The 23,677-nt window shown below is 31.0% G+C and overlaps 1 protein-coding gene across 2 annotated transcripts; it reads left to right on the top strand.

Moving 5' to 3' along the window:
- The first annotated feature begins 13,110 nt into the window (after positions 1–13,110).
- On the top strand, positions 13,111–15,085 carry LOC128390848 (uncharacterized). Of its 2 annotated transcripts, none has more exons than XM_053350618.1 (2): positions 13,111–14,525; positions 14,586–15,085. In XM_053350618.1, the coding sequence occupies exons 1-2, from the start codon at positions 13,811–13,813 to the stop codon at positions 14,981–14,983; spliced, it is 1,113 nt and encodes a 370-aa protein (XP_053206593.1). In that variant the 5' UTR covers positions 13,111–13,810; the 3' UTR covers positions 14,984–15,085. The 2 variants fall into 2 exon arrangements, with proteins under 2 accessions (XP_053206593.1, XP_053206594.1); XM_053350619.1 differs by having other exon boundaries at positions 13,112–14,525; positions 14,619–15,085.
- The last annotated feature ends 8,592 nt before the right edge of the window (positions 15,086–23,677 follow it).

The raw sequence follows: 23,677 nt of genomic DNA, 5'->3' as shown, positions 1-23,677 counted from the left end.
GTCAAATTGATTAACTAATGGTCAGGTTCAACTTGTACAGTTACGATAACTACTAACGTTGATTACTATCAGTTAATGACAAACTCAAATCGTCTAATCAACTTGATAATCAATAATGTGAATGGAAACAAAAATCACGATCATGTTATTCTTGAGTATTGTTATTTTTTTATGAACTTTTTTTATTGTATTTCAAGCAAATGGAAATGGAAATTTAATCATTCAGTTTTTTAATTGTTCTGGTTAATTCTGGTAAATTGTTATTTGTTAATGTCCAAGAACTGTGGTGGTCATTGGTTAACCCTAATAGACTTTTTAATTGTTGATGTAATTTTATAATCAACTCTACCTGAAAGAAGATGTTAATTTGATTATGTGAGAATCTTGTTGATTTACTAATCACTTTTTTTTTCTTAAATTGCCCAAGGTAAAGTAATCAAATTAACTGTTCAATCTTATCAAAGTTTCGATACAATAATTGTTACTTATACAATTAAGTCTCTTCCGATGTTTAGTTTGTTTTAAACAATCAAGAAATTACATTTAATTAACATTATAATCATAATCAGAATCTTGGTTAACTTGAGAATTTGTTTTTCGTCGTTGTCTTTTTTTAATTGTCAAAACAATTAACTCTTATAATTGGTGTCAACAATAATTCAAAATGAGCTTGGCCTTAATTAAAAAAAAACTACTCAACACAATCAACAATCAACAATAGGAAACAACTTGTAAATCTGGCAATCAAGTTAATTTACTTTTACCTTTCTCTTTAATTATAATTAACTATTCTGTCCACAGTAGTAGGCAGTTGATTGTTACTATTATTTGAATGATAACAATCATAATAACATCAACATCATTAAAATGAGAGCATCAACAAATAATACTAATCATCTTAATCTTATATAAAAATGACCTGAAATGCTGCTAAAAATACCGTTAGTTTTTGGCTCAGATAATCAACAGATTATTATTGATGAAAATTAACTTGATTGTGATTATTTATTTAGATTTTTTTCTTTATTATCACTGATTAGTTAAAGTTTTCAACGAAAATCTTTATTTTGATTAATACATATTATCAGTTAGGGTAGAAAGTTAATCAACAATAAGTTTTATCATTCAATTCATTTCCGTATTTATTGATGATTTGTTGATGTGGTGAATCAATTTTTGTTATTTAATCAACAACAATCAACAGGTTAATACACTGTAAGAGTTATAACAATCAATTACAATTTTCTGCATTGCTTTTAGCGAGAAAATTAATTTCTAACTTGGTTGATTGTTGCAAATGATAATTTACTCTGATATCTAATAACAAGCATAACTCCAAGTAGCAATTTATTAACTTTCTCTAATTGTGATTAACTATCGATACTTTATGCTTGCAGCTATTGGTGATAAATTAATTGATACAAATTGTAACAGTTCTAATTAAACTAATTCTGGTTCTAATCACAATTCAAACCAGAAAACTTTCAGGTAAATCAACTTACAATTCAGCAATTAACCAACAAGTTAATCACTTATTTGGCTAAATTTTGCTAATTGAAGATCATCAAGATGAAAATAACCTTAACAATGAATATGAATTAACTTAATCAAAGAATCTCAATGAAATTAAACTCGAAAAAAAAACAAAAGTTTCACGAACTTTTTTTTTATTTGTACATTCGAACCACCATCGAGATATTAAACAAGGTAAACTTTTGATTAAATTGTGATCAAGGTTTGATTTGAATATAATCAATTTTGCTAAACCAAGAAAACAATTAAATTTGATTCTATTTCCATTCTAATAATTAACTGATTAACAGAGATAATTGTTTATAATTGTTATAAAATATAATCATGATGATCTTTGGTTGAACAGAGTAATTTGTTATTCCAACTTTTTCAAACCTTGATTTCGTTCCTGAATAAATAGCAATAATTAACTAAATCCAGTCAAGGTTATTGTTAAATCATTCCAACAATTAGTCAGTGTAATCTTGATCACTCTCTCAGTATGGGTGATCTATGGATTTAATTGAGAGATTATTTAATCTCTCAAATGATATTAATGACATTTGTCATACAAGGTGTACAAGAGATAACCTTGATTGTCGTAATTAAATCAATCTGATTAACAAATGATAACAAGGTTTGATTACAAAGGGAAGCTCAGTGTCTTAATTAATTGCGTATTAAATTAATCCTTTTTTGGTTATTCATCATCTCAGTTACTTTAGACTCATAATTGTTGATCATCCTTGGTAACTAGTTTCATACACACACACAATCAACTTAATTATGATTGAAATAAATTGTTTCTCTTTAATTTGATTGCTTTACAAGAGTTATGATTATAATGATTAATTGTTCATCATTAGTTTTTAAATCCTTGGATATTTTATTTTTACTATTACTTAGGAAATTGATGAAAATCCAGAAAATTTATGTAATTAAATTCAAATTTGTATCTCAACTCTAATCACGATTAACTCTGTTTACAATTTAGGTTGATTATTATTAATTGTTGCAAGGGCTTAACTAGTCTAGGAAAATTAATTAAGTCCTCGAAAGTTGATTAAGAACAATAATTAATTACAATTGAAACCATGAAAAAAAACAACTTATCAATTTGTTTCAGTTATTCATGATCATGGATCAATGTTTAACTTGATTGTGATTAAACATTGAGAGGTCGAAGTTAATTTTGTTGTATTTCAACAATTAAATTTGATTGACCATAAATAAAATATTATTATTATTAACGATCCCCTTGAAACTAATACAATCTCATTGATTTGTAATTAACTTTGCATCAATTGATACAATTTAAATTTTGATTGTTAAATCAATTCAAATGTACCATCAACTTTCAAACTCTCCATGGTCAAGATAATTTAGACTTTTACCAATTTGTAACAGTAAAAGATTAACACTTTTAAACTGTTTGATTACTTTATTAGCTTTCGATTCAATTGTTAATTGTGATACCACAAAGAAAAAGGAAAAATTTATAAACACAATCATCATCACAATTTAATCATTACAATCAACAACTGGTCATCCTTTAGCTTTGGGTGTGCCAATGTTAACACTGATTCGATTCGTGATTTGGTTCACGAGCCATTTGAAGGTAATCATCTTCATCTTCACAATCAAATCATCAAATCGTATAACAGTAATGTAAAGATGAGATGATGATGATGATAAAAGAAATCACAATGAACGCGTTAATTGTGCTCGAAACAATCAAGAAAATATTTCAAACTTTTTGAATTCTGATAAAAATTGTTTCTTTTAATTGTTGTTGTTGTTGTTGTTTTTTGATTGTTGATTGTTGATTGTTGATGAAGGAAACATTTTCAATGAGGCGTTGGTCAGTTTAAAACAAAACTCGAGCCATTACCATTAATAATGATATTATAAATTCATCAACAACCATCTCCAGGTCAAGGTTGATTAGGAACTCAGAGGAACCAAGAGTAATCATGATTACAATTAATTTAAAATAAATTTGAATGCCAAAAATGGGAATTAAATTCATTTTTTAAGGTATGGTCAATACTAATGGTCAAGCAAGTTTACTGGTCACTTTAAAGTAAAAGGCACGTTAACACGTAATCCAGTTGGTCCACCCTTGAGTTAATTATTAATTGTTGTTGATACTGTTGAGTTAATCCGCTGGTAAGGATAATCAGCAAATTGTTTGATATTAAATTACCTTAATCAATTTTAATCTATTGGTTAAAATTGTCTTTGATTTAGTTGTTCATTTAAGGTCTTATTGTTTTCCTTTTGGTTGTTGATGTTGACTGATTAATGATTTAGTGCAACTATAATTAACTAACATTGATTAGGATTTAAAATTTAAAACAATCAATTGTATTGTTACCAGTAGTTGGTGTGGTTTAGTAATTTAGATGATTAAATCAGCTTTTATTTACCTTAATTGTTAGACCAAAATTTCCTGTTAATTTAGATTGAGTTGAATCGTTTAAGTTTGTTAATCAATGTTAATCACGATTTTAAACTTTAACAATTTACTAATTTCTCTAGTACCATTTACCAGACAAGGACAGCAATCAATTAATTGTAAATTAACAAGGTAAAAAGGGTTGATGATTATTTACATTACAATTTAATTTTGTAATAAGTTGAGCAATCAATTTATAGGATGTTGATTGGGTTTTAATAATAATAATAAATAAATTGTGTGAGTGTTGGATTACAATTAGTTGATTGTCTTGATTTGTAAATTCTAGATCAATCCTAATAACAGAGTTAATTGTAAATCAGTTGAAATAAGAGATTGAAATTAAAAGTAATCATTTGATTGATGATTGATTATCAATATTCATTATCATCTGTTGATTGTTTTACAAATATTTTGATTAACAATCAACAATTAAATGAACTTGTTCCCATTCAGAACATCAAAATTTTTCAATATCAAACAAGAGCAAATAATTAATCAACTAATTGTTGCTAACAATCAATTGAACAATTTCACAAGTAAAAACCAATAATCAAATAACATTAATCATTATGATTAAGAAACAAAATGATTTGAAAAGGATAAATTGTTTCGTAAACATTTCAATTAATATATAAATAATTAAACTAACTGTGTGTGTGTGTGAGATGTGAAAGTTAATTTACTCTGAAGGTCAACAATTAAATTAGAGACCAGAGATTAATTTTGATTAGATTTACACTTTTTTTCCCAATCAAATCGGGCCTCAATTCAATTGATTTAATTTACCTCTTTTCTTTCAATTTAAAGATTAACGGTAAATCAAATGAATGATGATGATAATAAACACCGTGGTGTGAATTGTAATGATTAAGGTACAGTTAAACTAATTGTGAACAATTAATTTTGTTGTTGTTGTTGTTTAACCCAAAGTTTGTTGATTAAAATCAATTGGAAACTATTAAATAAACCAAAGCAAAAAAAAATCATATCTGAGGTCAGCATAATGATTATGACCAATCAATAGTTTGGTTAATCAACAAGCTAACAATTTGATTAGCGGGTTAATTGTAAATGATGAAATGAGGGATAATAAGAGTAAAAGGCAAAAAAAGGCAACAACAACAATCAGTTAATTGTTAGAGATATTAAATGTTGGTGATTTGTGGGAAGAAGGTTAAAGGAAAGGTTGTTGATTAAAAGATACAATCTCCATATGATTTAATGATAGAATGATGATAAAATTGATCCAGATTAGAAGCTAATCTTTTGCGTGCTAATCACAGTTACTTTTGGATATATTAATCCACATTTACGTGCTGATCATGATGATGATAATCATTGGTGTTGGATGATGATGAGATTCATTGTGTGTGTGTGTTGATTATTTTAATCATGATTAAATTGTTGCGGTTTCGAGTTGCATTATTAAGGAAAGTAAATGATATCGTTGGAAGGTGTTGGTTGGTATTTTTTGATAATCATGATGAAACAAGTGAATTAATTGATGATGACAATTAGATTTTCATATCTTGTTATCATCATCATTATGATTAAATCTTGTTTCTTGTGTATGGCTCGGATTTTTATTACATTTAATAATAATAAACTATCACCCGAACAATTAACTGGACAATCAGATTTGGGAAAGAGTTCATAAGTTTTCCTTATTCAGATTTGTATTCATTGTTTCAGTCTTGTTGATTGTTGATTTCCCTCATTGTTTCAAGATGAATTTGTATAACTAAATTTTTCTTTCTTTTGATAAATTGTTACACTTTCATTTCTTTAATAATTGAGTTAATTTAGTATTTCATTATCACCATCATGATGTTTCATACATGATTTTCCTTATTTTAGATTGATGGATAGCGATTATCGATAATTTTTCTTCGTGATCAATACAAAAACAGGATCACAATTTATTTTGATATTATTAAAGTAAGAAAACAAAATCTTATTTAGAAAACTTTACAATTAATTCAGATGTGGCTCCATCTTTATGAGAACCTGAGCTAATTTCATTTGCTTTTCTATTTCTTTTCATTTTAATGATCATTTGTTGATTTGATTTAATATTTTGACAATAATAAATGACCGCAACTACTATCAATTATATAATAAGCTCGATAATCAATGAAAATTGGACAAATAATGAAATTAAATTGATTATTTGGATAACAAATGAATGATTAGTTTTCAAGGTTTTCGAGGTTACTTTTTTGTTAGTCTAACAATAAGTCAACAATTTATTTGTATCATTTGAATAATATAATTGTTGTCAATTGTCATGATATTGTAAGAAAATGTAGTCAATTGATTTCATTCAATAAATATGATTTGTTGCATTAAAGTTTAGCTTCTGGTTCAAAGTTGATCTTTGTGATTTATCATTAACAGTTAATTATGATGAATTTGTCTATGAAACGACCAACTTATAAAATATTGTTGATTATCAGTGGATTAAGTTCAATCGCTTCCGGAATTATTGGCAGTGTTTGGACATTTTGTTTCGTTTGTCAATCGATGACCAATACAAGTTTAAGAAATTGTATCTATCTAATTTTCAGTGATTTCTATGAATTTATCAATGGATTTATCTTAATCTTTGGATTTAGATGGAGCTCATTAGAAAAGGCTAATGAGTATGCTGAAAGTTTCAATTTCCTCCAAGACAAAGATGTCACCCAATTCTTGAAAGTACGAAAACGTTTTCGAATTGTTTTCATGTTAATATTGATAACTTACTATCCGATATTGTTTTTTGCTGGTAACAGTCAAATGCATTCGATGAAAAGTAGCAAAATGTCCGCTCTCCAGAATCAAATAATCCTCCGTGTGAATAATATACTTCAAATTTTTGGTTTTCTTGGATGGTTGTACACTTACGATATTCTTAATGACGCTGCGATCAAATTGATTGCTTGTTTCAAGCTGATCAACAATCAACTAGTAAATTTAAAGTATCTCAATGATCCGACAGTCAAACTAAGAGATATTCGTTGTCTTTATAGTATTGCAATTAGATCAACACAGAACGTTGAACAATTTGGTCGTTTGGACATTGGACGATTGTACATTCTCTCAGCGATCTCTAATCTAATCAATCTCTATTCAGCATACGAGGCAACAGATCCTTTTTGGAGGAAAATTTTGACGTTTATATTTTTTGCTTCCGATTCTCTTCACATCATTTACTTGACCATGAATATTGTTACGGTGAACACAGTTTCTCATGAAGAAGCTGAAACTATCTATGAACTATCTTTACTTAAACAATCAAAAGAACTTAAATCTGAGGCAAGTATCAATTCAGTCACTAATCATTGAGTTTTTCATCTAATTCAGTTCGTATTCTCGATAGGTTGATCTTTTCCTCTATCGAATGACACAAGACGACATTGGCTTTACGTTTATTAATCTATTCGTTATAAACCCGAGTTTTATCACTTCGATTCTCACAATGATACTCACATTTGTACTCGCCGTTCCAAGCCTTTAAGGCCAATATCATATTCTCACTTACCAATAGATAATATTAAAGTTCTTCAAATCCAATGATTGATTGAAACATTTCGAAAGCTAAAAACTTTAAAAAATTAATAAAAAAAACGATCGATGCAAATAAAAAAGTTCATCAATTTCAAAACAAAACATCTCATATTTTAATATTAATAGAATCAATTTCACTAATTAATGTCATCTAATCAATCGAGACTCACTATCTAGCTGATTAGATCTACAATTGACTCTGATGTTATCATATTATGTTTACTATGATTATCGATACGATTCCCAATTAGAATGAAAATAAAACTCAAAAGCTCATTCGTTATACACTTTTCGTGTTTAATTGGCTGTATAGCTCAACTTTATGTGACCACTTTGGAGTATGTACAATTTCCTGTTCGTAGTGATGCCATTTTTGAGAATCCAACGACCATAGAACTTCCTGCAATCGATATAAGAATACCGATAGCGGAAATAATCAATTCGACACAGTTATGTTATCGTTACCCGAATCAAATGCTTCAGTTGTTAAATGCTGTAGCACTTTACATTGGAAAAGAAAATGTTACTTATACTTCACCGAAAGACTGTCCAAAACTCGAGGAAAGTATTCTAATCACAGAGGTTGGAAATTTATACAGAACATTTTATACCATTGGAGATATTGAAGATCTTGTCAATGATACGAAAAGTTTCATCGATGGGATTTATGGTCCCGATGAAAAGGAACTTCTAGAATCTAATCTATGTGATATAACGGAATATTTCAATGCATTTGCGATTTACATTCGAATCTCTTGTAGAAATGGTGATGAGCCTTTCTCTGCACCAATCAATTCATTTGCTTCGGAAGATGGTACATATTGTGGACTTAGAGTACATTCAAAGCTTTCTTTTGGTATTCGTTTTAGTGATCATAATAAATTGCCCGATATCGATGAGGCGAATTACTTACCAATTAATACCAAACTTTCAAAACATCGTCTCAGATATTCAAAGGTTATATCCAATTCATTGGAAGCGCCGTATGAAACAATGTGTCGTCACTACGACAGACCGAAATTCATTGCTGATTGTATAACAAATTATACATCGAAAGCTAATTCATCTTATTTGAGTAATCATGTCTTGAGTAAATGGGGAGAGTACCCAAGACATTATAACTATTCAAATAGCGATGACGATGAATTGTTACCAGAAGTTACAAGAAATTGTATTACCACAATTGTCTCACCTGAGTGCCAACGGGTATCTTATAAAACGATCAGATTAGATGACCTTCCCAACGAAAATATCTTGGAAGAAAAATTCAGCCTGATTTATATACAATCACCAACTGATCCGATTCTTATTATTAGAGCTCATCCATTACTTCCGATAAGCGATTATCTCATATTCATTGGTAGTATATTGGGAGTCTGGTTCGGATTCTCGATTTGCGATCGACTTTTAGCTGGACTTCGATTCGGTTACAATAGATTCGTAACATCGGTCAATGGGAAGATACCGATAAAAACTCCGTCTAGAAGGAGAAAAATAGCCGATAGAATGGAATACACAAAGAGAATACTAAACTTTGCCAAATGTACTAATCGATGGTAGAAATTGAAAGAAACTGATTAATAAATGTTTAATCGGGGAAAACGTTTATCAAAATAATCATTTTCGATAGCTATTCAAAGCGAACCGTCAATTTGGCTTTTATTTAGTTTTTTTTCTATTATCATAACAATGAGAGAAATGCGCTGATTAAAGTACAACAAGTAATTATTGATATAATCATCACATTTGCGAATTGTGAATTATGGTTACAAACACTCGCAGTTGCATGAAGTAAACAATTAGTGAATTAAGTTGTTCATTTAAAATTTTATCATTGTGAAAGTTTCGGTTATTCATTAATTGCTACTCATTGATTATCTAATACTTTGAAACTTGAAGACATCATCATGGAATCAAGAAATTATCTTAATGAAAGTGAAAGTGGTGATAATTATGGAGATAATCAAGTTGATGATAAAACAAATGTGTTGGTTGATTCTAATAAAACCATAGACATTGGATTCGATTGGGTTAGGACGGAAGCTAATCCTTACAATGATCTGCCTCGTGTTGATGTCGATGGCCATGAAAAAAGAGTCATTTAGTTAAATCAATTGAGTTAGCTAAGAGTATGAGTAGCTCGATTTATATTAAATTTTCTCTGACCCGAGATTCGATAAAATTTCTTAGACAATCATTGAGATTGGTCGAAGATCGTTTCGAGCCCAGAAATTCGATGACTAAACGTAAAACCGACCATCAATCATCCACAGACGAAAGTGAAAGTGGAAATGAAAGTCAAGTGTTCAAGAGAGTTAAAAAAGGTTCGACCTTTGAGAACGCAGCGGAGCTTCTTGGCGGAACCAACGAAACACTTAAGCGCTTTCAATTCAGAGTTAATCGTAGTGAAGATTTTTGGTTCTACCCAAGGAATTTGATTGAAAATGGACGCATACAAGTACAAAATTTCCCTTTCAATATTTGTTCCTATTCCAGATATCACCTTGATAAGCGACTGAAAACCTCAACGGAACTTAATCCAGATCCTTACACTTTCGCTCATGTACAACACAAAGAACCTTGGGACGAATCTGATTTCGAGCAATTATTAGTACCGAAAATTCCCAAGGAAATTGTTAAACGAGTGCTAAAGGGAATGTCACAAGGGAAACTCTACCTTATTGATATCACTCGATTACGTAAAATTTTCGGGAGTCTCATTCAGGTGGAAACAAATGGAAAGGCCAAGTGTCCACTTTGTGGTAAAGTTTACTGTCGTAAACCTGGGGTCATGAAGCACTTGGAAAGCATTCATACAAATTTCGCTTGTTTTTGTGGCCGATGTGGTCATTTTTTTCTCAGAAATGTTGGAACAAAGTACCACAGATGTCCATCAAGAAGTAAACAGAGAAATTCATAAGTAATCAACACCAAGTAAATGTTTCGCATGTAAATTAAGTCAATTACGAAAAAGAAACAAACGTTTTACTAATAAAATCATTATCAAAATAGTCCCATTTATGATAATCTTTCAAAATCAATAGACTTTGGCGGCCATTTTTATGCCAATGATCATTCAAAGTGGTTAGATTAAAATTGAAGCTAATCCTTACAATGAACTTCCTCATGTTGATGGTCATGATTGTTCCGATAAGTGATTATCTCATATTCATTGGTAGTATATTGAGAGTCTGGTTTGGGTTCTCGATTTGCGATCGACTTTTAGCTGGACTTCAATTCGGTTACAATAGATTCGTAACATCGGTCAATGGGAAGATACCGATAAAGACTAGAAGGAGAAAAATAGCCGATAGAATGGAATACACAAAAAGAATACTAAACTTTGCCAATAAATGTACTGATTGATTGATCTTATTTTGGCTGGAACATAAATACTAATCGATTGTCTCGAACATTAAAATCTATCAATTTTCCATTCAGGTCTTATCTTGATCAAATATTTAATCGTCAAAATGATTATCGAAATTATCATTTATGATAATTAGTGAGAGTAAAGCCACAATTCAGCTTTATTTTATTTTAATAGTTTTTTTACTATTATCAATGAGAGGAATATACTAATTAAAGTTTAATAATTGACAGTTATCACATCTGAAGAATTGTGATTACAAATAATCAGTTCTATGAAGTAGACAATTAGTGAATTTCTCTAGTTGTTCATTTTAAAGTTCAAGTTTTTTAATTGGAAAAAAGTTTTTCTGGTGCTTTTAGTGTTTTGTTGATTTTTACTTGGTGATTATCTCCTTTGAAACTTTGATCATTATCATGGAATCAAGTAATTATCTTACTAATGATGAGAGTGATAATCATTGGGAAAATAATGAAGAAAGTGACCAAAGAAATGTGTTGATTGATCCTGAAAAATTAGTGAACTTAGATGGACATTGTTACGCCGAGCTTAAGATTAGTCCAAGTGATTGGATTAAAATGGAAGCTAATCCTGGTAATAATTCATCTCAGGTTAATGTCGATAGTCATGAAGATACAAGTTCATTGGTAGAATCGATTATGTTAGCTATCGAGGAAAATGATTCTTTTCGAATTAAATTGTCTTTAAATCGAGATTCCATCAAATTTCTTAGACGATCATTGAAAACGGTCGAAGGTCATCTCGAGCCAACACAGTCAACAACTGAATGTGAATGGAAATCAAAAGTTGATTCATTTATGAAATCGATTCAGATATACAATAAGACTGATCACCAATCATCAACAGACGGAAGTAAAAGTAGAATTGAAGCTCAAATGTCCAAACAGTTTGCAAGGGAAACTAATACAAGGATATTCGTTGACGAAAATGATGACCAACTTGTTAAACGAATTCCGTATTGCACCAATCGTTTCGAAAACTTTTGGTTCTATCCTAGAAACTTGATTGAAAATGGAAAATTACAGGTACAAAATTTCCCTCGAACATTGAATCTGACCAACATAGATCATATTAAACGACGATTAGAAGAATCAAAAAAAGTTAATCCAGATCCTTATACTTTCGCTCATGTACAAAATAAAGAGCCTTGGGATGAGTCTGATTCCGAGCAACTATTAGTACCAAAAATACCCAAAGAAATTGTTAAACGAGTGCTAAAGGGATTGTCACGAGGAAAACTCTACAACATTGATTATCCTCGATTGAGTAAAATCTTTGGTGGTCTTATTTATGAAGATGCTCCAGGAAAGGTCAAATGTCCACTTTGTGCCAGGGTTTATGCTTGTCGAGCATCGTGCATAGATCATTTTGAAAGTATTCACACAAATTTTGCCGTTTTTTGTGGTCATTGTGGTCATTTTTTTCTCAGAACCGATACGGTTAAGACTCACAAATGTTCAGCTGATAAGTAAACATCAAAATTATCACAATCAAATGTTTAATCAACTAAACCATAATCAAAACAATTCTTTATGATAACACCTCAACTCAACGTTCATTAAAATTTGATTTTATTTGATTTAATTGTTTTTACGCCAATTTGCTTTCATTTCTGATGATCTGATTAAAATATAACAGCTAACAAACATTTTGAATTGAAATTCATTTAATATTTCCCATTTTTATTGTTTTTTTTTGTGTTTCCTTTGCGTTTAATTGGTCATTTCAATTGCTGATTGTATCCTTACAACAACGATTGGAGTTTGTATATTGCACAGTAGTGATTTCCCTCTAAGCAATTTTTAGTATCATCTATTAATACATAACTAAAAGGGTTAATCTCTTATAAAAAAAAGCTAATCCGTTGTTAATGATACTAACCCACTAAGGTAAGATTAAGAAAATGCTGTTGCTTCAAATTGAATCACCTTTAGACCAGAAAAATATTTCTCTTTGGCTAATTATCTCTATGAGATAATCATTAATCTTGATTGTGATTTTGGTTGAGTGAGATTTGTTAAATCTGGTTTGAACTAAATTTCTTAGACTTCAACTGTTGATTAGATTGATTTTGAAACTGCCCCTTGAATATCAACAATCAATTGTCTTACAATTAGTTGATTATTGTCCACAGTATCAAAAGCAATTTGTTTATGCTTTGAGACAATTATCATAGATAATAATTGTTCAAAGTGGTCCATCAGTTTGTCTTAACTAGTTACGATTTAGTATTTTAATTGAGCGTCTCTTATTTTAAATCTAGTAGATTTGAATTTAAAATGATTTTACCCAAATTACAATTGATAAATGTGTTGATTAGAAAGACTCAGTTGTTGCAAGAAACAATTGACAAATTACTTCAGCTGTTCATTTGTAAAGTTTTCTAGTTTTGATTGTTTTTGGTTTTACTAATTTTTGCCTGTTGATTATCTCGCTCGAATATTTAATTTAGCATCATGGAACCATGGAATTATCTTAATGGTGAAATTTCTTATCACGGTGAAAGTGGTGAAATTAGTGAGTGTCCAAAGTGTCATGTGTAGACAAGAGAAACTTATTGGTAAATTATCGGTCTTCAGTGATTAGTGCCTTTAGTAGCCAATTTGTTTATCATAAATAGTAATTGGTCAAAGTGGTCAATCAGTTTGTCTTTACTAATATTGATTTTATAGTACATGTGTTTTAATTGATTGTTTTTCATTTTAAATTAAGTTGATTTTCATTTTAACTAAATAATACATGTGTTGATTAGAAACACTCACAGTTGTATCAAGAAACAATTAGTAAGACACTTCAGCTGTTCATTTGTAAAGTTTTCTCATTGTGATTATTTTTCGCTTTTAATGATTTATTGATTATTAATTGTTTATTTCTCCTTCGAAAATTTGTTCATTATAATGGAATCATCGAATTATCTTAATGGTGAAAGTGCTAATCGATGTGAAAGTGGTGAATTTAGTGAGTCCAAAGTGTCATGTGTTGACCAGAAAAACTCATTGACTCCCCCTGGTAAATTAATGGCCTTTAGTGATCATTGTGATGCCGATAGCAAGATTAGTACAAGTGATTGGATTAAAGTAGAAACTGGTAATTTATTACCTCAGGTTGATGTGAGCAGTTATGAAAATGAAATAAATTTGGCGAAATCGATTGAAGCTGCTTCGGTTGTGAGTAACGTCGCTCTATTGAAATTAAACTCGAATCGAGAATCAATCAAGTTACTAAGAAGATCTTTAAAAGTGCTTGGACGTAATCTCAAGTCAACTAAGGTCAGAAAAAGTTATGATAGAAAAGCAAACAGTAAATCCTCTACAGAATCAATAGAAGAATTTGTTGATCAAGATTATCAAGATTATCAAGATTATCAAGATAATCAAGATAATCAATCCGCTGATGAGAGCGAAAGTGAAACTGAAATAAGAAAGAAAAACACACGAAAATGTAAGACCCTCGAAAAAGATGTTTACAGGGAGAATCTTTATGACCAATACGATCCGAAATTCGCGAAACGATTTCCTCTCGTCATTAAAGGCCTTCAGGACTTTTGGTTCTATAACGGAATTTTTATTCAAAATGGGTGTTCAGTGAAATCGCCACTACCAAGTTATCTTGGTAAGTATGATGTATTACAAGTAAAACGACGTGTAAATGCCTTGAGTCAACTCGATCCAGATCCTCGAATCTTTTCCCGTGTACAAAATGAAGTACCTTGGCCTGAATCGGATCTCGAACCATTGTTGGCCCCGTTCCTATCTGATAAAATAAAGAGACGGGTTCTCAAAGGGATGTCACAAGGAAAACTCTACAACATTGATTACAAGCGATTAGGTCTAATCTTCACTAAACGAATGAGAATGCAAAGTGATCGATGGACCAGATGTCCATTATGTGTGAAAGAATACATTGGAAAGGCTAACGTTATAAGACACATGGAAACTTTGCATTCGAATTTCACTTGTTTCTGTGGTTCATGTGGACGAATCTATTTACGAAGAGGTATTTGTTTTTCTCACGATTGTCCACAAAGGCGAAAGGGACCTGATGGTCAAACCCACCATTCTAATCATTAACCGAAACTCCAGCTCTCAACAGTGTGACTACTTATTCTGACTCGATTCTCTACAATAATTAACTTTGGAACAAATTAAATAATTTCTTTTTTTTCAACAAAATCGACTCCAAAGATCGACTCACAATTTTATCTTAATCAAACCTCTAATTTTTTCTAGGGTTTAATTGCTAATTTCTCATTCTAGCATTTCGTATTATCAATACAAAACTTTTTTTTATATTAAAATAGTCAACTGACAAATTGATCCAATCAAATTATTGCAATTCAATTCGCTTGCATCATTTTATTGTATGGAAAAGTAAATTTAACGATTACAAAAATTTCTTCGAGTTAAATAGTAAATAACAATATTTGAATGCTCAAAAGGCTCCTTTCGGGATCAACAGTCTTCAATACGAACACATTGTTTGTCATGATTCACGACATAACCTCGTGGACAGAAATAACCAGATACACATTGCGACCCACAGATCCTGAGATTGGCACAAGTCTCTTCACACGCAGAACCACATGAATTGTACTCCCTGGGGACAGTATCACAAGTACCGATGGTGAAAAGAGTAACGAAGACAATGAGCTTATATTCCATGATGAACTGGACAAAATTTCAACAGTTTTTTTGCAGAGTTTTAGTTGATTATTACTGAATCAATCGCAATGAAAAGCTAAATCAATTCTAATAGTTACTCATCGTTGTCCTCAAGTGTGTGCGCCTTTGAATACTTTTTCTTGGATCTGAAAACATGATGATTACATGATCTTGGCTCTATTCATATTTTCATTTTGATTAATTGATCAATAAGAAACTTACAAATGTAAATGAGCATCATTTCATTTTTTATCATTTAATTTCCTTATCGTCAAGCAAAAACTTGGCGATAAATCCTGTTATCAATTATTATTAATACAATAATAATAATTAATAACTAATCATTAATAAATCGTTGCACTAAAATGACAATTTGTCGATAATTGAACCTTTGTGGTAGAAAATTAATTTACCTTTCTTTTCACTTTCCTTGACTAATTAAACTTTTACTTCACAGTTAAATTAAATTCAAAGCATTTAAATGCTCATTATTTTGTATTTTCGTTAGCATTCATGGTCCATTTTCTTTGTGATAGCTATGAAGATCATTATTGAGCGATCTATTATTTGTCCCAGTTCGTATGTTTACTTCGTTTGTAGCGTTCAAATCTACATGTTAACGATTGAATATCTTAGTTATAAAGTTCGAAATGATAAAACGTTCTAATACCTACAACAATTGCGAGTCAATGAATTAACGTTAACAATTGTCAATAGATTCGTACTGCTAATTCATCATTTATATTGAAAAACAATCTCGAACATTTTATGAATCGTTAACTTGATTATATTCTGTCTCGGAACCTTAATAATAAAATGATGTTAATGGTTCAATATTTAGTAGTTATAAATAATTAATTTCATCATTTATACACTTAAATTGAAAAGAACTTGAAACATTCAAATAATCAATAGACTTTCACCTTCCCAGTCTTTTTCATTCGATAGTAATTTAAATCGTTAATATTAACGGTAGATCGTGAATAAGAATGAAACTCTCACGTTTAATCTTTGTTCGTGGTGTCTGTTCAATTGGTTGTTTTATTCAACTTTTACATACAACCAAGGAATTTTTACAATTTAAAGTTCGAAGTGATGTAACTTTTGAAAATCCAACGTTTACAGAATTACCCGATATCGATTTAATGGTGCCAATGGCAATTGCCATCAATTTAACTGAATTGTTCATTCGTTATCCTGATCAAATGTCAATTTTATGCTCTGAACTTGATCAACCTGAAAATAATCGTACTTTTGAAATTTACACCAACTCATGTTCGAGTTTGATAAAAGCTCATCCCTATGTTTCTTCGGCATGGTTAGCACATTTTATTAAGGTCAAAGATGTAAAAGAGTTAACAATTGACCTGAGAACCAAAATTCTTAGGCTTGAATTACAAAGTACTAAGAAAAATCTTCTCAAAAGGGTTTGCTCAATGAGCCGATATTTTTCTGCTCTTGCAATTTTCTTGAGAATATCTTGTCGAAACGAATCAAGGCCAATAACTGTTGACATGAGTGTGACCTCAGTTGCAATGGATGGATTTGCCTTTCTAACTCACACATTGAATTCAAAATCTGGAATAAGACTAAGTGATAATAAAAAGTTACCAGAGACTACGTTCACTTATTATCGTACACTCAACGATAACTCAGATCTTTTCCAACTGATATTCGCTCGATACTCGAAACGAGTTTCTCTTTCATTACCATATCCATTTGAAACTCAGTGTCAAGATTATGATCGTATTAAAATACTTTCAGAACTTTTGACAAACTTTACATTGAAAGAGCCACAGCCTTACCTCGCTCCTAATGTTCTAGTTCCTTGGAATATTAATTTGGAGAATTTAGGTTTTGAGAATCAGCTGAAAGAAAAAAGAGATGATGATGAAGGTTATGAAGCATATGAAGCATATGAAGAAAGATACAAAGTTCTTGTTGGACAAATAAGTGATCGTTTGAAATTCATTGAATGTGAACAAATATCATATTCGATTGAACTCAAAGCATATCCGACGATTGCTTCTGGGGATTTTGGTGTTGTTTACTTACTATCACCAAGTGAGCCAATAGTTTACCTGAGAGCTTTAACTAATTTACCACCAAGTGAATATCTAATTTTCATAGGAAGTATTTTAGGTCTTTGGTTTGGATTTTCAATATTTGATCAACTTCGAAATGATTGTATTGTCAAGTGTAAGAACCGAAAACGACAAAGAGTCACTAAACTTATCGTGAAACGGAGTCTCAGGAAAGTCCAATCAACTCTCAAAGTACTTCTCAAGTTAACGTACTACAACGCAACATGAACGGTAATAAGAAACATTGGTACAGTCGAAAAAATTTCTGGTATATAACATAAATTATTGATTGTAAAATAATGGAGAAACAATCATTCAACAACGATGGGATGTTTACATTGTACAGTTGTGGTTTCCCTCGAAGCAGTTTTCAGCATCATAACTAAAAGGGTTGATCTCCTATGAACCAACGAATTATTCTTTGAACTAACCCACTAAAGGAAAACTAAGAAAATATAATTGCTTCAATTGGAATTACTTTTTTATCTCTTATTGCTGATGATCTGCCAGAGATAACCGTTAATCTAGATCACTATTTTAGTGAGATTTTTTTAATCTTGTTTAAACTACTCTCTTAGACCTCGACCACTGATTATTTATAATACGACCCTTGAATGAAAACACTTAATTTAATCACAATAAGGTAAATGTTTTCCGTAGAGTCAGAGACAAAACAGTCTGTCCACACTTAGGGACGATTATCATAAATGATTTTTGTTCAATGAAAACCGTTGGTTTGTGTTTACTAGAATTGACTAAATAGTATCTCCATTGATATGTTTATTCTAAATCAAATATATTTTTACTGAATGATTTATTTTCATGGAATCAACGAAATATCTCAATAGTGAAAGTACTGATCACGGTGAAAGTGATGCATTCAGTGAATCCAGATTTAAATGTTTTGATCGGAGAAATTCATTGGCTCATTTCGATAAATTGATGAACCTTGGTGGTAATTGTTATGCTGATTTTAAGAATGGTTCAAGTGGATTTATTAAAACAAAAGCTGGCCCTGATATCGTCGGTGTTGATTTTCATGAGCAAATTAGCTCAATAGTAAAATCATCTTTGATTGCTATTGATGGAGATGATTCTTTTCATATTAAATTGTCTCTAAATCGAGATTCCATCAAATTTCTTAGACGATCATTGAAATTGATCGAAGATCGTCTCGAGTCAATACAGTCAACAATTAATCGTAAATGGCAATCAAAAGTTAATTCTTATTTGGAATCGATTCAAAGATACGATGAAACTGATCATCAATCATCAACAGACGAAAGTGAAAGTGAAAATGAAAGTCAAGTGTACAAAAAGACTGAAAGAGATTCAAACTTCAATAATGATCATGATGCAGGAAAACCCATTGACGGAATCAATAGAACACTTGAAAAGCGCTTTGAACTTAAAGTTTATAATCGTAAAGACTTTTGGTTCTACTCTAGAAATTTGATTCAAAACGGACACATTCAAGTACAAAATTTCCCTGTAAATCTTTGTTCCTATTCAACAGATCACCTTTATAAGCGACTACAAACATCAACGGAGCTTAATCCAGATCCTTGCGTTTTCAGTCATGTGAAACATAAAAAGCCTTTGGATGAGTCCGATTTCGAGCAATTATTAGCACCAAAAATACGCAAGGGAACTGCTAAGCGAGTGCTCAAGGGAATGTCACAAGGAAGACTCTACAATATTGATCTTAAACGACTGAGACAAATCTTCGTTGGATTCATTCGTAAGGAAAATGGAAAGGTCAAATGTCCGCTTTGTGGTATGGTTTATACTATTCGATCGTCGGTAATAGAACATTTGGAAAGCATTCATACAAATTTTGCTTGTTTCTGTGGTCAGTGTGGTCAGTTATTTGTTAGAAGTTCGGCGAGGACACACAAGTGTCCATCCAAAAAATCAAATGTTTCACATGTAAATTAAGTCAATTACGACAATCAAATATTTAATCGATAAAACCATTATCAAAATAGTTCTCTTTATGAAAACTGCTCAAAATTAATTGTACTGATTAATGTATACGCTTAGACTCAATCAATTTAAGTAACTCAGGAGTCCGAGAAAAAGTTAAACCAACTAATCAAGTTAATATCAATAAATCAGTTGATGACCAACGATTAGATTAAAAAACAACAGCTAACAAACATGTTGATTTGTAGTTCATTAAATATTTCCCATTTTTATTGTTTTTTGCTTTTAATTGGTCATTTTAATTGTTGATTGTATTAATATCTTAACAACAACGATTTGAGTTTATTACAGATATTGTACAGTAGTGATTTTCAGTACCGTCTTCATAATTAAAAGGGTTAATTTATGATAAAACAAAAGCTAATCCGTTGTTAATGATACTAACCCACTGAGAGGAGATTAAGGAAATACTGTTACTTCAAATGAAATCATCATTATACCAGGAAATATTTCTCTTTGGCTAATTATCTCTATGAGATAATCGTTAATCTTGATTGTGATTTTGGTTGAGTGAGATTTGTTTAATCTGGTTTGAACTAAATTTCTTAGACCGCAACTGTTGATTAGATTGATTTTGAAACTGACCCTTGACAATTAATTGTCTTACAATTGACTATTATGTACAGTATTAAGAAGACAATTTGTTTATGCTCTGCGACGATTGTCATAAATAGTAATTGGTCAAAGTGGTCAATCAGTTTGTCTTTACTAATATTGATTTTAGAGTACATGTGTTTTAATTGATTGTTTCTCATTTTAAATTAAGTTGATTTTCATTTTAACCAAATAATACATGTGTTGATTAGAAACACTCACAGTTGTATCAAGAAACAATTAGTAAGACACTTCAGCTGTTCATTTGTAAAGTTTTCTCATTGTGATTGTTTTTCGCTTTTAATGATTTATTGATTATTAATTGTTTATTTCTCCTTCGAAAATTTGTTCATTATAATGGAATCATCGAATTATCTTAATGGTGAAAGTGCTAATCGATGTGAAAGTGGTGAATTTAGTGCGTCCAAAGTGTCATGTGTAGACCAGAAAAACTCATTGACTCCCCCTGGTAAATTAATGGCCTTTAGTGATCATTGTGATGCCGAAAGCAAGATTAGTTCAAGTGACTGGATTAAAGTAGAAACTGGTAATTTATTACCTCAGGTTGATGTGAGCAGTTATGAAAATGAAATAAATTTGGCGAAATCGATTGAAGCTGCTTCGGTTGTGAGTAACGTCGCTCTATTGAAATTAAACTCGAATCGAGAATCAATCAAGTTACTAAGAAGATCGTTAAAAGTGCTTGGACGTAATCTCAAGTCAACTAAGGTCAGAAAAAGTTATGATAGAAAAGCAAACAGTAAATCCTTTACTGGATCAATAGAAGAATTTGTTGATCAAGATTATCAAGATTATCAAGATAATCAATTTACCGCTGGTGAGAGCGAAAGTGAAACTGAAATAAGAAAGAAAAACACACGAAAATGTAAGACGCTCGAAAAAGATGTTTACAGGGAAAATCTTTATGACCAATACGATCCGAAATTGCGAAACGATTTCCTCTCGCCATTAAAGGCCTTCAGGACTTTTGGTTCTATAACGGAATCTTTATTCAAAATGGATATTTAACAGAATCACTACTACCAAGTTATCTTGGTAAGTCCAATGTGGCACAAATTCAAAGACGATTAGCTGCTTTGAGCTCAATTGATCCAGATCCACAAATCTTTGCTCATGTACAAAATGAAGTACCTTGGCCTGAATCGGATCTTGAACCATTGTTGGTCCCGTTCCTATCTGATACAATAGAAAACGAATTCTCAAAGGGATGTCACAAGGAAAACTCTACAACATTGGTTACAAGCAATTAAATCTAATCTTCTTCAAACGAATCAGATTGGGAAGCGATCGATGGGCCAAATGTCCACTTTGTACGAGAAAGTACGCTGGAAAGCCAAACATTGTTATACACCTCGAAGCAGTTCACTCGAACTTCGCCGCTTTCTGTGGCTCGTGTGGGGAAATTCGTTTAAGAAGAGGTTATTGTTTCTCTCACGATTGTCCACGAAGGCGAAAGTGACCTGATGGTTAAACTCACCATTCTAACATAATTGACTATTGAACAAATTTCTTTTTCTGATTCCAAAGATCGACTCACAATTTAATCGTCTTGTTTGATTACTAATCTCCCATGCTAACATTTCGTATTATCAATAAAAAACTATTACTGAATCAACATCACTGAAAAACTAAATCAATTTTAATTGTTACTTGTCGCTGTATAAATATTCCTAAGTGTGTGAGCTATTGAATCTTTTTTTGCGTCAGAAAACATGATGAATGGCGTTAAATCCTGTTCTCAACTACATTGTATTAATATATTAACATAATTCGCCGATAATGAACCTTTGGAAGTATATGAAGCATCCGAAGAAAGATACAAAGTTCTTGTTGATCAAATAAGTGATCGTTTGAAATTCAACGATTGTGAACAAATATCATATTCACTTAGTTATTTCCCTCGGACCAAGTTGAGAGTTGTCTTCTGTGTAGATGAAAGTGTTTAATCTCTTATAAAAAAGTCTCCTGAGCTAATCTATGGATAATGTTACTAACCCATAAAGGGAAAACAAAGGAAATGCTGCTGCTTCAATTGAAATTACTTGTGATAATTGTGTCTCTTATAGCTAATTATCTGTCAGAGATAACCATAAATCTTGACCACCATTTTAGTGAAATTTGTTTAATTTGCTCGCTTAGGCCTCGAACACTGATTACATACAGGGCGTTTACGCTAATTAAACAGAATTTTTCCGAAATAACTCGTGAACTAAGATTCGCACAAACAAATGGACTACACCAGTGAACTTTTCGTGTCTTAGGGTTTACTTTGACACCAAGTTCAAAATTGAAATTCGGCAGGCCAGAATTCCGTTCAAAAATTCGATTTAAAGACAAACGATAAATTTTTCTGTATGAACAAAGACATTAATATCTCAAAAAACATTTTTTATCAGTTTTGGCCTTTTGGTTGTCGGAATTTTGGCCTGCCGAATTTCAATTTTCAACTTGGTGTCAAAGTAAACCCTAAGACACTACAAGTCCGCCGGTTTAGTCCATTTGTTTGTGCGAATCTTAGTTCACGAGTTATTCCAAAAAAAAATCTGTTTAATTAGCGTAAACACCCTGTATTATAAGAAGGACTCTTGACGACAACACTTTAATTTATCACAATAAGGTAAATGTTTTCCAAAGTATCAAAGACAAAACAATCTGTCTTAAGGATGATTATCATGAATGATTTTTGTTCAATGAAAACCTTTCATTTGTGTTTACTAGAATTGATTCATTCAAATATTTTAATTGGTTTGTTTCTTATTGAAAATCAATAGAGTTTGATTTTGTAATCCAGTGAGGATACGCAATTATCAAACAATAAACATTGAAAGATATATGTATTGCGTAATTAAGTCAATTGCGATAAAGATTTAAATTTTAACAGTCGAGACAATTGTTCATAACGAATTATATCGATTCTGTTTAAAAACTTTGATTCGGTTGCTGTGTTAATTGCGATTGTAAAAGCCAAACTAGCCAATTAAATATCTACTAATCTTTTGCTATTGGCATTTGATAATTACGATATTCACTGCGTTGATTTATTGGCGTGAAGATTATTTTGTGAATTATTCCTTTTTCTGGTGTTTTTTATCATCTTCTTTTCTTCGATCATTACAAATGGTCGAATGTAATCTAAAGTCAATGAACTCAAGAGATAAGATTAAGAAAGAAGTTGCAAGAGATTCGTCAATAGAATCAGCTGGAGGGACTAATCATCAATCATCCATAGGTGAAAGCGACAGTGAGACAGAAAATCAACGCTCGAATGGCCGAAAGAGCCAGTAGAGCTTCAAACTTCAATTTGGCTTTTATTGTCTTTGTCTTGCTTTTTAACTATAAATAAACAAATAAATTGGCTTATTAAAACAGAGAACGTTGTCACTACCAATTATTACATCAGTTAACTATGATTACAAAT

This window comes from Panonychus citri, unplaced genomic scaffold, assembly GCF_014898815.1.
Source record: "Panonychus citri isolate SS breed McGregor unplaced genomic scaffold, ASM1489881v1 Contig00129, whole genome shotgun sequence".
Classification (NCBI taxonomy): Eukaryota; Metazoa; Arthropoda; class Arachnida; order Trombidiformes; family Tetranychidae; genus Panonychus; species Panonychus citri.
This window is presented reverse-complemented; position numbering and strand designations above follow the sequence as displayed.

What these genes read in the sequence shown, in the direction of transcription:
- LOC128390848 (XM_053350618.1), top strand. Translation starts at nt 13,811, where the DNA reads ATGGAATCATCGAATTATCTTAATGGTGAAAGTGCTAATCGATGTGAA. An exon ending in GCCACTACCAAGTTATCTTG is followed by an intron (nt 14,526 to 14,585) that starts GTAAGTATGATG and finishes AACTCGATCCAG; the next exon opens with ATCCTCGAATCTTTTCCCGT.